Raw genomic sequence first — 15,901 nt, forward strand, 5'->3', positions numbered from 1 at the left:
TTATAGTTGATGATGGTGGTGGTTGAGAAAGAGAAGATCGAGAGCAGAAGAAGAAAGTAATGGAAACGGTGGAGAATTGAGAGATGGAGATCGATATTATCTAGTGAGGAAGAAGAAAGGTAAGGGTAATTGAGTCAGTTTCAATTAAAAAGTTTCACTGTCCATTTGACCCATACGAAATCTCTACCGTCCATTTGGTCCAGAAAACACACTTTTTTGGCTATATAGCCCATTTTATGTTTTAATTTTTAAAATGCAAGTACTTATAATACATCCATAGCTTTACAATGGGTTATGGCTAATTCAGGAATCCAACTGCAAACCAAAGGTTGGAGATGATATAGACCTGCGGAGTATTAGAGAAACAAGTATTAGCATGATGAGGAAGTATCAGTGAGTCAAAAACGCGTAATCAACATCACTGAAACAAAAAGTCAGTCGATGGTTATCAAATTGGTGGTGTTATAGTTGCCGTAGAAGGGTGTATGATCACTTAAAAGAAGAACAAGAAAAAAGAAACGAAGTCTTTCTTTTTTTCTAGCAGTACTAAACAAGATATAATGACAAAATGAAAGGATCTATTTTGAACACTCGAACTTCGCCAGCTATAATTTTTAGAAAACCTAAATTAAATAGTATCCAATGGTTGGTCATATAATCCTAGGGCTTATATGCTGTTTGCTTATTGAGCAGTCCCGCGCAGCTGCTCAATCTCATAATGTCGGTTTTCTTTTTTCTCTCCTCAACCAAGTTAACTAAGAAATAAGTATATACTTTTCTATGAAGATGAGTATGATCATTATGATCATGAAAAATTAAACTATTACTACACCGACAAGACACTTTCGATATACAACACGATATATATGTTACGAAATCCTATACCTATCTTATCAGGGATGGTATCATGGTCGGTTCTTGCAATGGTTTGGCTTATTTTAGGAAATATAAAAAAAGGTCCCTTTCTAATCTGCAACCCGTTAACAGGAGAATCTATTTTAATTCCGTACTTTAATTACTCTGGATTGGATCGGAAAGTGTCAAGCATAGGGCGTTTCAGTAGTTTAGCAAGTGGGTTTGGCTATTGTCCTTCAACTAAAAAGTACAAGGTTATTATGATACATTATTCTGATCAAATGGTGGCACATAAGGGGCGTGTTCAAGTATATACTGTTGGCGGTGAGTGGAGACACATTGGATTTATTGACCGTTACGAATTTAAATCATCAGGTATCCATGTAAATGGAGCACTGTACTGGTTGCACAAAAATGATTATAAATTACAAGAATGTGAGATTGTGGCCTTTGATTTGGAAGCTGGGAAGTTCCATTCAATCCCTGTGCCACCTTACGAACATTTTGAGGACTACGAAAGGAGCCGTTTCTGTCCAATTAAGTTACTTGGTGGGACTAATAATTATTACTTTGCATATACTTCTACAAATTCTCGCACAGACATATGGGTATACAAGAGAAACAATATTAACAGTGGCGGTAGTAGTTACACCACAAAAGAGCAGTGTAAGCTGAAACCAAGCGACCACAAAGAAAGTTCATCATGTTGGATTAAGGAGTTTAGTATAGAGCACAAGGCAGATAATTTATATTATGAATTTGAGCCGTTCGCAGTCACAAGGAACAATGAAGTGCTAATGTGGTACAACCGTCACATACCTTTTCGCACAAGATTATGTTGTTATGACCCTAAAACTTTAACCCTAAACAAACTTTGGGATGACAATGCTAAGGGTATGGTATACGTTGAGGCAATTCCTCACACGCATAGCCTTGTTTCATTGAAAGAATTGGGAGAGACTGGTGTTAGTTACTTGAAAGATTTAGAGAAACATGTGTTAATAGATTTGGTAGATGTGGATCTAATGTTACAAGGAGATACACAAATACCTACAGCCGAAGACTGAAAGACAAAGAAGATTTTGGTCACAACTAATGTTACAAGCCACAGAACCATCCAAAGAAGCTAAAAGATTGAAAGAATTGTTTAATCATCCAAAACAAGTAAGATCATTACTGCTTTTGTTTGTGCGTTCTTGACAATTGATTAGTTTAGGTGCTTGCTTTCATTTAATTAATTATATTTGCAGTGATCACAATGTTTGAATATCCTATGATCCAGTGTCAGTATCTACTAGTTATCTAACTTAAAAAAAGTCAGGCTAATTCAAATGTGACTATATTCTTAAGTATGAATTTGAACCTCGATTACCAGAATTATTCTTGCACAAAACGGGCTTTAAATGTGTGATTTTCTTTTATTTGATGAACACAACTTGTACCCTGGAGACTAAGGGTTGTACACTACAGAACCTGTAAGCTCTCTCTTTCTATCTTCTACCTCATTTCATGGAGTGATAGAAAGCAGAAGACAGTCTCCAAGTCTAGCACAGAAGATATGTCAGAACTAATATGGATACAATCTATACTAAAAGAATTGGGAATCAAGCCAACAACTCCCACGCTGTGGTGTGACAACTTAGGAGTGACTTATCCTACAGCAAATCATGTTTTCTATGCATGCACTAAACATATCGAAATCAACTACCACTTCGATCGTGAAATAGTTGCAAGCAAACAACATCATGGGAAGTTTATCAGCTCCAAAGATCAATTGGCTGACGTGTTTACGAAAGGTATATTCGTGACAGGTTGAACATTCGTCAACTCAGGGTGTCAAGGGTATGCCCTGAAGACTCTCAACTGCAACAGTCAAGTAAGCAGTGTATGAATCAAATAACCAAGAATGGTCAGCAACAATAATTTCCGACTATTATCACAGATTTGTTATGCCTTTTGAATTATTCTTTCATTGTACTTTCTGATAATATAACTCTCTCTGGTCTTTGAGTAGAAATAGAAAACCTAATCTCCACCTGTTGGTGTGGAAGATATTCACCAAAACTCGTACTCTAAGTTAGATGCAAGTCTGAAGACTGAACCAGCAGCTTTTTCACTTCCCCATTGTTCCGAATTTTCCTCATTCTTCTCTTCTGATTTCGTCGTCTCTCAATGCAAAAAAGGCCCAATGACTTGTCCCACTACCTAAATTAAGAAGCTTTAGGGTATCGTCTCTCCATATATAGCAACGCAAAAGTAATAGGAGAGAAGAATACCAAAGCTTAATCAATAACAGTACAGCAACATGGAGAATTTTCCAACCGAAATCATAGAAAACATACTTTTCCGATTACCTATCGAGGAAGCTTTACAGGCCAAACGTGTATGCACAACTTGGAAATCTCTCCTCCGCAATTATAAATCTCATAAGGTGGGTTTCCTTTTTGCTTTCTCTCATATTGATAATAAAATTGGTGGGAATATGGTTAGGGAAGAACTTTTCTACGAAGATGAGTATGATCATTATGATTCTGCAAACATAAACTATTACCACACTGAAAAGACACTTTCAAAGATACCACACAGCAGATTTATTGGGACATCTATCCGGTAAGGGATATCATGGTCGGATCTTGCAATGGTTTGGCTTGCTTTCGCGCACGAGGCATAGATCGTTTTCTAATCTGTAACCCGTTGACAGGAGAATCTATATTTCATCCAGAATTTCTTGAGGGCATATATCATAGTGTGGGAAGTGGGTTTGGGTATTGTCCTTCAACTAATTCTTACAAGGTTGTTACAATATTTTATCATCATCGAGGGGAACAGAAGGGATATATTCATGTGTATACTATTGGTGGTAAGTGGAGATCCATTGAATATATCGGGCGTCGCAAATTTGGTTATTCTACAGGTATCTATGCAAATGGAGCACTTTACTGGTGGCACCAATATGATTTTTATGGACTAAAAGAATCTGAGATTGTAGCCTTTGATTTGGAAGGTGAGAAGTTCCATTCTATACTAATGCCACGTTTTAAATATGAATATAGCGGTCAACTTAAGTTGCTTGGAGAGAATAATAATCTGTATTTGGCTTATACAAGCTATAAAGGTTTTTGCATGGAGAGCATTAACATATGGGTATACAAGAGAAACGATAGTGGTACTAGTTACGCCACGAAAGAGTGTAATCTGAAACAAAATGACCACAACTGGATTAAGGAATTTAGTATACAGCACAATGAAGAATTTTCGTTTATCAAGCTATTCGCAATCAGAAGAACCAATGAAGTACTACTTTTTAAGGACTACTTACTCTTTCCTTATGACCCTAAATCTTCAATCTTGAACTGTCTTTGGAATCATAATGTTAGGGATGCAAATTACATTGAGTCAACTACTCTCGTGCAGGGCCTTGTGTCCTTGAAAGATTTGGGAGAGACTGATGTTACTTATTTGAAAGATTTAGATAGACTAATGTTGCAGGAAGGTTTTGGCAAAGATGATGCTATGGGTTACGGAGATACACCAATACCTAGAGCCGAAGAAGAGGAAGATTGTGGAAAACCAGCAAAACCAAGAGAAGCTAAAAGATTGAGGAATTGTTAATCATCCAAAATAAGTAAGATATATAATTATTGCTTTTATGTTTTGTTTCCCGTCCTTGACAATCAATTAGTTGTTTGGTCGCGTGTGCATGTTCTGTTTATTTGCATGCTCTCACCTTTTTATATTTCCTCTAGAATGTTTGATTCCATGATCCTATTTAAATACTGCTAGTTATCTTGCTTATAAACAAGTCGTGCTAATCTTACATATGATTATGTTTTTACATAAGAATTTGAACTTCAAGTGCCAAAATCAGGACAAAATGTCACAATGACATATATGCGATTATGTGTAAAGATTATTCTTGCACAAAACAGGGTGAATATATATCCTTTTTCTGAGAAGGGTTAATTCAAATTCGGGTCGAACAAAGTGAATGTCTGTACCACCTATTCACCTAATAATATGATGCACGTACAAGAAAAGGGTAGCTTAAGGTAGAAACATCCGTATTGTATTTATTTGGTTCTGTCCTGATTTATGTTTTAGTATAATTAAATCTAAAGCTATCATAGAAACCTGTTGCGATTGAAACTGGTTATCAGTGCTGCTACAACCATTGAACTGCCAATTAGTGTCAGACTGATCAGGAATTCTTATGTTCAATACTATGTGATTAACTTGATTCTGAGGAAACAGTTGTCGTAATCTATTAATTTTCCAGCTGTAAGATTCTTAGAGATGATTGAAAGAACAAAAATAATAAAAAATATAACACGGATTTCATGAATGGTGTATTGCAAGGGATTATCCAAATTCAGGCAGGGTCTTGACTTGACTGAGACGAAAATGAAATGAGTGATTTGAAACAATGAATCGTATGCAAATTACAGCAGTGTTTTCCTTGCCATGAGACCTTTCAAAAGAAGAACCAACTCGGCAGTTAAAGGGATTGACCGATCCAGGACTAAACAAATCAGTCCTAACCCGGTAACTTCCGAACGTGGAGTGATTGGCGGGAAAATCCTAAACCAAGTACAATTAGAAAATCAAATCCCAAAGCAATTAGAAATGGATTTGCTATAAATCTTCTTCTAGGGATTCATGACCCAAGAAAGAAATATTAGGGTTATCATCTCTCAAACAGGGAAGAAACCCTGAATGATCGATATCTTTTTCGGTCATTGATCGCGTTGTTTGATCGGATAGTAATGGATTTTCAAGGATCGTTGATGGAGATAGTATATAAACGAGGTGTTTCGAAACCTGATTCAGCAACAACTCCTCCTCCTTCTCACCAAGGAAGGATGTCTTTAGCGCCAGCACCAAACCCCATCATTGGGGGAAATTGCGGTGCTATACCACTGCTAGAAAATACTGGTCAACAATTTTCAAGCAGATGGCATGAGGAGGAGGATCCCGGTGATATCTGTAATATGCGAATATTTATAAAAAGCTGCATTGAAAGCTGCATCGGAAAAAATTTATTAAGCAGTAATAGAAATTCTAATGATTGGGATTTAAAGTTCCAAAATTTTACCAACAATGTGGAACATATGCTGTTTATGGAAGCTTCAACCAAGGCGGAGTATGTAGATGTTAAAACATTGGAGAGTCGGGTTATATCTGCGGTCGCAAATATAAGATCTGAAATTAACAACAGCAGCAGCAGTTATCCTGGAAAGTTTAATGGTCAGGTGGAGAAGGGAAGAGGAATGGAGATTATAAGTAACCAGTCAATGACGCCACCTGTCCATCATCGCATGCGCCAACAAGAATATCTTCTTCATCAGCAGAAATTCCCAGTTCAAGGAGTTGCCGCTCTTTCCCATAATATTTCTGATTTCCTAGATGTTGATAGGCTGCTTGATGCTGGTACGTCTTCTAACAGCACTCAGAACTGTGATGACTTCGTTAATCTTCAGTTTCAGAACTATCAAGGGAAACACAAGCAGAAGCAAATTCAAAGTTTGGCGCTGACAAACTTTAATGATAATCATGGTGATGCTGTAATCAGCTGGAACTATATTGATGAGTTGGAAGGATCTTCCTTGAATGGCGCCATTGATTCATTTTGGTATCAGCACCAAAAGCCTGAGCGTAAGCCTGTGCGTAGTAATTTCGAGACGCACCAAGCTACGACTCAGCATAATGCTAGGAAGGCTGCTGTTCCTTTAACATTCGATGCTGGTACGTCTGCAAAGCCGAGGGAAAACAATCACGACATCTCACCAGCGCCAAAGATTTCTTTTAAAAAACAGAAGATTGGTGATACCTCTAATCTTCCTCTGTCGACGGATCACCAGGCATCAGGGGAGATGCATACGCTGCATACGGTAACTCCTTTTTCAGGATATGAAATTACACCAGAATGGGGATCAATTCCTCAAAGTTTACAGAAGTACCAACAATGTCTGCCATATGAACCGTCCGTTTCGGAAGCGGATTTGAATAAATTTGTTGAGTCTGCTTTATCAAGGGAGCTTGTGGATAGCAATATACAAAAGCCTATATTGCATCCGCAAAATCTTTCTCTGGAAGGAGAGGATGATTTCTGGTCCAAAGAAATTAAGGAGCCTGATAAACACATCGAGACCCCAACTGGCCAGGCTGAGATAACTGAGGTTGATAAAATTGTCGGATCAGATCAGTCGAAGATAAGGGGAGCTTCCTTGACTGAAACGTTAACTCTGGATCAATTGGAAGAGCACGTTGCAAGTCTCAAGCAATGGGTTGGTGCGAGTAAGCCAAAGGTAGATGAGAAACCAGCACTAGGAGACTGTAAGAATGACAATGCATGCCAGTTGTGTGCAGTAGAGAGACTTTTTTTTGCAAGAGGCAGCTGCTTCGTGTGTGGCAAAGTTTTCAAGAAGACGGACACATATCACAGTGCATCAAAATCTGGTGTGGGATGCCGAGTGTGTAATAAATGTTTCAAGGAATGTGAAGGTAAGAAACTCAGTGGCGACGTCTCAGGGCTTCATATTAACAAGGAAAAGATACGACGGGATAATGATACCGATTATCAAGAATCGTTTGTAATGTGTGATATATGTGGTCGTTGGCAACACCATACATGTGCTTTGTTCAATGATGAAAGAAACATCGGCGGGAAAGCTGAATACGTTTGCCCAAAATGTTATACGAAAGAGATTAATAGTGGGCGTCGTATACCTTTGGATCGGAGTGTTATTCGCGGCGCAACACACTTACGAAGAACAAAGCTGAGTGATTTCATAGAAGACAGGCTCGTTTCACTTTTTGGTATGGGAAAGAATTCTGATGAGGTCCCGGGAGATCTTGTCGTAAGAGTTGTTTTATCTGTTGAGAAGAAATTTCTAGTGAAGCAAGAGTTTCTGAATGTCTTTAAAGAAGAGAATTACCCGAAAGAACTTCCACACAGATCAAAGGTAATTTTGTTGTTTCAGAAGATTCATGGAGTAGATGTCTGTCTGTTTGCAATGTATGTCCAGGAATATGGGTCGAAATGTCCTCTTCCTAATCAGCGCAGCATATACATCTCGTATTTGGATTCTGTCAAATACTTCAGACCTGATGGTATCATAACTCCAGATGGAGTATCTCCACGTACATGTGTATACTACCAAATATTGTTGGGATATCTAGACTTTAGCAAGAGAAGGGGGTTCTCTAAGTGCTATATATGGTCTTGCCCTCCATCAAATGCAACTGATTATATATTCAACTGTCATCCGAAGATACAGAAGAGCCCCAAGGTTACAACTCTGCAAGACTGGTACAGGAAAATGCTTAGTGAAGCAGAGAATGAAAAAATTGCGGCGAATGTTACCAACTTATATAATTATTTCTTCGTACCTCGTGGGGATCAGAAGGTAACAACAGCTAGTTTGCCGTTCTTTGATGGTGACTATTGGCCACTTATTGTTGAGGCTTTTCTCAAGAAACCCGTAGATGCTATTAAACCAACACCATTAAAAAAGGAAAGGAAGCAAAGGCCTTCTTTTGAAGCTGCTGGATGCACTAATAATGCTTCTGGGAATTCTCGCTCGGAGGATCAGCTGATGCAAGAAGTTGGTAAAAAAATACGGAAGCGAAAGGAAAATTTCATCATTGTGGACTTGGGAGAAGAATATAAAGCCAGGGATACTGATTGGGATGAACATGAAGTTATTGAGGGGGAACTTTTTGATAGTAGGGTTAATTTCTTAGATTTCTGCATGAGAAACAACTATCAGTTCGATAATCTTCAAAGAGCGAAGCATTCCTCAATGATGATACTTTACTATCTACACAATCCAAGCGCCTATACACGCAAAAAGGGGATCAAGTAAGCCACCAAGGGAAGTAACTTGGGGTAGCAAAAGTCGACTTTTCGACCATCTAAAGGTGTAGACATGCCTGATCGACCATTCTCCCTGATAGCCAGCCTTACTTTATTTTATGTAACTCTCAGACTTTTTGACTTTACGACTTTAGTGGCACATCCAAACGCTCTCTTAGCTAAAACAAAATCTTCTTAGCCGACGCCTGGCCCGACAGAAACACCAGACAACATTCGAAACTCCATCGTTACTGTCTACTTGGGAAACAAAAACCCTAACTTCTTCTGCTTCTTCCTCTTGCGTATTTTCGGTGATACAAAAGATTTAAAAGGTACGATTATGTTTTCTTATTACAATTTCTCAGACATGGTTAGGGTTTTCTCAGTAAGATTAGGTATATTAAGAATTGATTTTGTTTTTTATGTGTTTGATGAATTTCCTAAGTGAGAACTTTTTTTGCCACTCCCTTGATTGATATTCGAATACCTGAAAAATCAAATCAAAACACATTAGAATCAATAATACACATAGCTATTATTTTTGTTATTGGAGATTTTTGGTTGTTTTGTTATTTGTTTCTTTTGATGTTATCTTGTGAATACAATTAGCCCCTGCTGCTTGGTATGCCATTTGCAAATCATTGTGGTCATAAATCCGTTTGTTTCTAAGTGATGCCAAAACTTTGTAAATTCAATTCTCATTGAGCTTTTCCTGAGTTCTTTATCTAGCCATCTAAGTTACTCTGACGAGCTGTTTAGGTTTTCTTTTTTTTTTTTTGATCGGCAAAACTATAAGAATATATATAGGAAGAAAAAAGAATAAGAAGGATTACACGATGCTGGACATACCAGCCATGCAACCAAGAAAAAAGAAAAGAAGAAGCATCCATTACAACTAAAAGACACCAGTCAGATCCATTAGTGTCTCTTTTATCTCTAGGACAGCAAGGGACTTTGTTTCGGCATTAATTCTGCCCACTTGAAGACCATATCCTGGAATCTAATACCTCTTACAGGTTTTACAGGGATTGACCAGTACAACAGAACGGCTTTGATGTCCAAAATGATCTTTTCCTCGTCTCTCTCTTTATTATTGAAACATCTGTTGTTTCGCTCCTTCCAAATCACCCAGCGATGGCATATGACAGCAGCTCCCACCAGTTTAGGTTTTCTTTATCCTTTTTAATCTGATTTGTCTATCCTAGTGGTATACGAGGGTTAAATGAATCTCTCAAACGTGATTGATTTATAAACTAGCAGCAAAATAGTAATTTTTGGACTTTGACATTATTATGGCAGAAGAAAAAGATAGGTTAATTTCATAAAGATAGTAATTTGGATCTCATTGATCATTCAGCTTCAACTGGTTCTTTTTAAAGAAATTATAAGTCGACTTCTCTCTTTTAAATATTCTGATTAGATTGTATGTCCGGTGCACACAAACGTGTATGAAATCAAAGTTAGCTTCAGATATATCTCAACATACGTGTTTCATAGTTTATACTCTAGATTTACGACCTGGAAGTTCATAGTTAGGGCATTCCAACAAATTGAATTTGGACTTCGTGGTTGTAATCTGGAGGCAGATTAACTGGTATATCTTCTAGAAATAATTGATCCCCATATAAGTGATAATTTGGTACTTTTTCTTCTCTTTTGTTTGATTGGTGACTCGGGAATGAGGCTGTGTTTAGAGTCAGCAAGATTTTCCTTATCAATTCCATGTATTTGGTGTTAATTGTAACTGCGAGGTTTGCAGAATTCAACAAGAACTGCATACCAAGCAGGATTTTAGTTGAAGTCAGATTTTTTCTTATCATTTATTTGCAGTTTTTTGCTGTATTTATAAGAATCACTTTTTAATTGCATGCTGTAACAAATAAATAATTATTAGGACGTGTTTCTTTTAACAGAAATGGGCAGAGTAGCAGAAAGTTCACTGTCTCCCAAAAGAAAACGAGCTGATACTCCGAAGCTCAGTGAGGCTGAGCGCACAATCTATAACCTTATTCTAAGTACAGAAGATATGGGAATATGGATGAGGGAAATAAAGTATAAAATCAAAGTAATTCCTGACACCGTTGTTAACAAGTCTATATAATCTCTCTAGGACAAAGGACTGATAAAAGAGGTTGTTGACATACAGAACAAAGGAAAAAAAAACTTTAATGGGTTATAAACAAGTCGTGCTAATCTTACATATGATTATGTTTTTACATAAGAATTTGAACTTCAAGTGCCAAAATCAGGACAAAATGTCACAATGACATATATGCGATTATGTGTAAAGATTATTCTTGCACAAAACAGGGTGAATATATATCCTTTTTCTGAGAAGGGTTAATTCAAATTCGGGTCGAACAAAGTGAATGTCTGTACCACCTATTCACCTAATAATATGATGCACGTACAAGAAAAGGGTAGCTTAAGGTAGAAACATCCGTATTGTATTTATTTGGTTCTGTCCTGATTTATGTTTTAGTATAATTAAATCTAAAGCTATCATAGAAACCTGTTGCGATTGAAACTGGTTATCAGTGCTGCTACAACCATTGAACTGCCAATTAGTGTCAGACTGATCAGGAATTCTTATGTTCAATACTATGTGATTAACTTGATTCTGAGGAAACAGTTGTCGTAATCTATTAATTTTCCAGCTGTAAGATTCTTAGAGATGATTGAAAGAACAAAAATAATAAAAAATATAACACGGATTTCATGAATGGTGTATTGCAAGGGATTATCCAAATTCAGGCAGGGTCTTGACTTGACTGAGACGAAAATGAAATGAGTGATTTGAAACAATGAATCGTATGCAAATTACAGCAGTGTTTTCCTTGCCATGAGACCTTTCAAAAGAAGAACCAACTCGGCAGTTAAAGGGATTGACCGATCCAGGACTAAACAAATCAGTCCTAACCCGGTAACTTCCGAACGTGGAGTGATTGGCGGGAAAATCCTAAACCAAGTACAATTAGAAAATCAAATCCCAAAGCAATTAGAAATGGATTTGCTATAAATCTTCTTCTAGGGATTCATGACCCAAGAAAGAAATATTAGGGTTATCATCTCTCAAACAGGGAAGAAACCCTGAATGATCGATATCTTTTTCGGTCATTGATCGCGTTGTTTGATCGGATAGTAATGGATTTTCAAGGATCGTTGATGGAGATAGTATATAAACGAGGTGTTTCGAAACCTGATTCAGCAACAACTCCTCCTCCTTCTCACCAAGGAAGGATGTCTTTAGCGCCAGCACCAAACCCCATCATTGGGGGAAATTGCGGTGCTATACCACTGCTAGAAAATACTGGTCAACAATTTTCAAGCAGATGGCATGAGGAGGAGGATCCCGGTGATATCTGTAATATGCGAATATTTATAAAAAGCTGCATTGAAAGCTGCATCGGAAAAAATTTATTAAGCAGTAATAGAAATTCTAATGATTGGGATTTAAAGTTCCAAAATTTTACCAACAATGTGGAACATATGCTGTTTATGGAAGCTTCAACCAAGGCGGAGTATGTAGATGTTAAAACATTGGAGAGTCGGGTTATATCTGCGGTCGCAAATATAAGATCTGAAATTAACAACAGCAGCAGCAGTTATCCTGGAAAGTTTAATGGTCAGGTGGAGAAGGGAAGAGGAATGGAGATTATAAGTAACCAGTCAATGACGCCACCTGTCCATCATCGCATGCGCCAACAAGAATATCTTCTTCATCAGCAGAAATTCCCAGTTCAAGGAGTTGCCGCTCTTTCCCATAATATTTCTGATTTCCTAGATGTTGATAGGCTGCTTGATGCTGGTACGTCTTCTAACAGCACTCAGAACTGTGATGACTTCGTTAATCTTCAGTTTCAGAACTATCAAGGGAAACACAAGCAGAAGCAAATTCAAAGTTTGGCGCTGACAAACTTTAATGATAATCATGGTGATGCTGTAATCAGCTGGAACTATATTGATGAGTTGGAAGGATCTTCCTTGAATGGCGCCATTGATTCATTTTGGTATCAGCACCAAAAGCCTGAGCGTAAGCCTGTGCGTAGTAATTTCGAGACGCACCAAGCTACGACTCAGCATAATGCTAGGAAGGCTGCTGTTCCTTTAACATTCGATGCTGGTACGTCTGCAAAGCCGAGGGAAAACAATCACGACATCTCACCAGCGCCAAAGATTTCTTTTAAAAAACAGAAGATTGGTGATACCTCTAATCTTCCTCTGTCGACGGATCACCAGGCATCAGGGGAGATGCATACGCTGCATACGGTAACTCCTTTTTCAGGATATGAAATTACACCAGAATGGGGATCAATTCCTCAAAGTTTACAGAAGTACCAACAATGTCTGCCATATGAACCGTCCGTTTCGGAAGCGGATTTGAATAAATTTGTTGAGTCTGCTTTATCAAGGGAGCTTGTGGATAGCAATATACAAAAGCCTATATTGCATCCGCAAAATCTTTCTCTGGAAGGAGAGGATGATTTCTGGTCCAAAGAAATTAAGGAGCCTGATAAACACATCGAGACCCCAACTGGCCAGGCTGAGATAACTGAGGTTGATAAAATTGTCGGATCAGATCAGTCGAAGATAAGGGGAGCTTCCTTGACTGAAACGTTAACTCTGGATCAATTGGAAGAGCACGTTGCAAGTCTCAAGCAATGGGTTGGTGCGAGTAAGCCAAAGGTAGATGAGAAACCAGCACTAGGAGACTGTAAGAATGACAATGCATGCCAGTTGTGTGCAGTAGAGAGACTTTTTTTTGCAAGAGGCAGCTGCTTCGTGTGTGGCAAAGTTTTCAAGAAGACGGACACATATCACAGTGCATCAAAATCTGGTGTGGGATGCCGAGTGTGTAATAAATGTTTCAAGGAATGTGAAGGTAAGAAACTCAGTGGCGACGTCTCAGGGCTTCATATTAACAAGGAAAAGATACGACGGGATAATGATACCGATTATCAAGAATCGTTTGTAATGTGTGATATATGTGGTCGTTGGCAACACCATACATGTGCTTTGTTCAATGATGAAAGAAACATCGGCGGGAAAGCTGAATACGTTTGCCCAAAATGTTATACGAAAGAGATTAATAGTGGGCGTCGTATACCTTTGGATCGGAGTGTTATTCGCGGCGCAACACACTTACGAAGAACAAAGCTGAGTGATTTCATAGAAGACAGGCTCGTTTCACTTTTTGGTATGGGAAAGAATTCTGATGAGGTCCCGGGAGATCTTGTCGTAAGAGTTGTTTTATCTGTTGAGAAGAAATTTCTAGTGAAGCAAGAGTTTCTGAATGTCTTTAAAGAAGAGAATTACCCGAAAGAACTTCCATACAGATCAAAGGTAATTTTGTTGTTTCAGAAGATTCATGGAGTAGATGTCTGTCTGTTTGCAATGTATGTCCAGGAATATGGGTCGAAATGTCCTCTTCCTAATCAGCGCAGCATATACATCTCGTATTTGGATTCTGTCAAATACTTCAGACCTGATGGTATCATAACTCCAGATGGAGTATCTCCACGTACATGTGTATACTACCAAATATTGTTGGGATATCTAGACTTTAGCAAGAGAAGGGGGTTCTCTAAGTGCTATATATGGTCTTGCCCTCCATCAAATGCAACTGATTATATATTCAACTGTCATCCGAAGATACAGAAGAGCCCCAAGGTTACAACTCTGCAAGACTGGTACAGGAAAATGCTTAGTGAAGCAGAGAATGAAAAAATTGCGGCGAATGTTACCAACTTATATAATTATTTCTTCGTACCTCGTGGGGATCAGAAGGTAACAACAGCTAGTTTGCCGTTCTTTGATGGTGACTATTGGCCACTTATTGTTGAGGCTTTTCTCAAGAAACCCGTAGATGCTATTAAACCAACACCATTAAAAAAGGAAAGGAAGCAAAGGCCTTCTTTTGAAGCTGCTGGATGCACTAATAATGCTTCTGGGAATTCTCGCTCGGAGGATCAGCTGATGCAAGAAGTTGGTAAAAAAATACGGAAGCGAAAGGAAAATTTCATCATTGTGGACTTGGGAGAAGAATATAAAGCCAGGGATACTGATTGGGATGAACATGAAGTTATTGAGGGGGAACTTTTTGATAGTAGGGTTAATTTCTTAGATTTCTGCATGAGAAACAACTATCAGTTCGATAATCTTCAAAGAGCGAAGCATTCCTCAATGATGATACTTTACTATCTACACAATCCAAGCGCCTATACACGCAAAAAGGGGATCAAGTAAGCCACCAAGGGAAGTAACTTGGGGTAGCAAAAGTCGACTTTTCGACCATCTAAAGGTGTAGACATGCCTGATCGACCATTCTCCCTGATAGCCAGCCTTACTTTATTTTATGTAACTCTCAGACTTTTTGACTTTACGACTTTAGTGGCACATCCAAACGCTCTCTTAGCTAAAACAAAATCTTCTTAGCCGACGCCTGGCCCGACAGAAACACCAGACAACATTCGAAACTCCATCGTTACTGTCTACTTGGGAAACAAAAACCCTAACTTCTTCTGCTTCTTCCTCTTGCGTATTTTCGGTGATACAAAAGATTTAAAAGGTACGATTATGTTTTCTTATTACAATTTCTCAGACATGGTTAGGGTTTTCTCAGTAAGATTAGGTATATTAAGAATTGATTTTGTTTTTTATGTGTTTGATGAATTTCCTAAGTGAGAACTTTTTTTGCCACTCCCTTGATTGATATTCGAATACCTGAAAAATCAAATCAAAACACATTAGAATCAATAATACACATAGCTATTATTTTTGTTATTGGAGATTTTTGGTTGTTTTGTTATTTGTTTCTTTTGATGTTATCTTGTGAATACAATTAGCCCCTGCTGCTTGGTATGCCATTTGCAAATCATTGTGGTCATAAATCCGTTTGTTTCTAAGTGATGCCAAAACTTTGTAAATTCAATTCTCATTGAGCTTTTCCTGAGTTCTTTATCTAGCCATCTAAGTTACTCTGACGAGCTGTTTAGGTTTTCTTTTTTTTTTTTTGATCGGCAAAACTATAAGAATATATATAGGAAGAAAAAAGAATAAGAAGGATTACACGATGCTGGACATACCAGCCATGCAACCAAGAAAAAAGAAAAGAAGAAGCATCCATTACAACTAAAAGACACCAGTCAGATCCATTAGTGTCTCTTTTATCTCTAGGACAGCAAGGGACTT

At 38.0% G+C, this 15,901-nt stretch overlaps 2 protein-coding genes across 2 annotated transcripts; both read left to right on the top strand.

Annotated features, from left to right (window-relative positions):
• Nucleotides 1-899: 899 nt before the first annotated feature.
• Nucleotides 900-1,922, top strand: LOC113324094. The gene has a single exon (XM_026572430.1). The coding sequence runs from the start codon at nt 900-902 to the stop codon at nt 1,920-1,922; it is 1,023 nt and encodes a 340-aa protein (XP_026428215.1).
• Nucleotides 1,923-3,477: 1,555 nt separating this feature from the next.
• LOC113324095 (F-box/kelch-repeat protein At3g06240-like) lies at nt 3,478-4,467 on the top strand. Its single transcript, XM_026572431.1, has one exon. The coding sequence runs from the start codon at nt 3,478-3,480 to the stop codon at nt 4,465-4,467; it is 990 nt and encodes a 329-aa protein (XP_026428216.1).
• Nucleotides 4,468-15,901: the final 11,434 nt, after the last annotated feature.

This window comes from Papaver somniferum, chromosome 11 (genome assembly GCF_003573695.1).
Source record: "Papaver somniferum cultivar HN1 chromosome 11, ASM357369v1, whole genome shotgun sequence".
Classification (NCBI taxonomy): domain Eukaryota; kingdom Viridiplantae; phylum Streptophyta; class Magnoliopsida; order Ranunculales; family Papaveraceae; genus Papaver; species Papaver somniferum.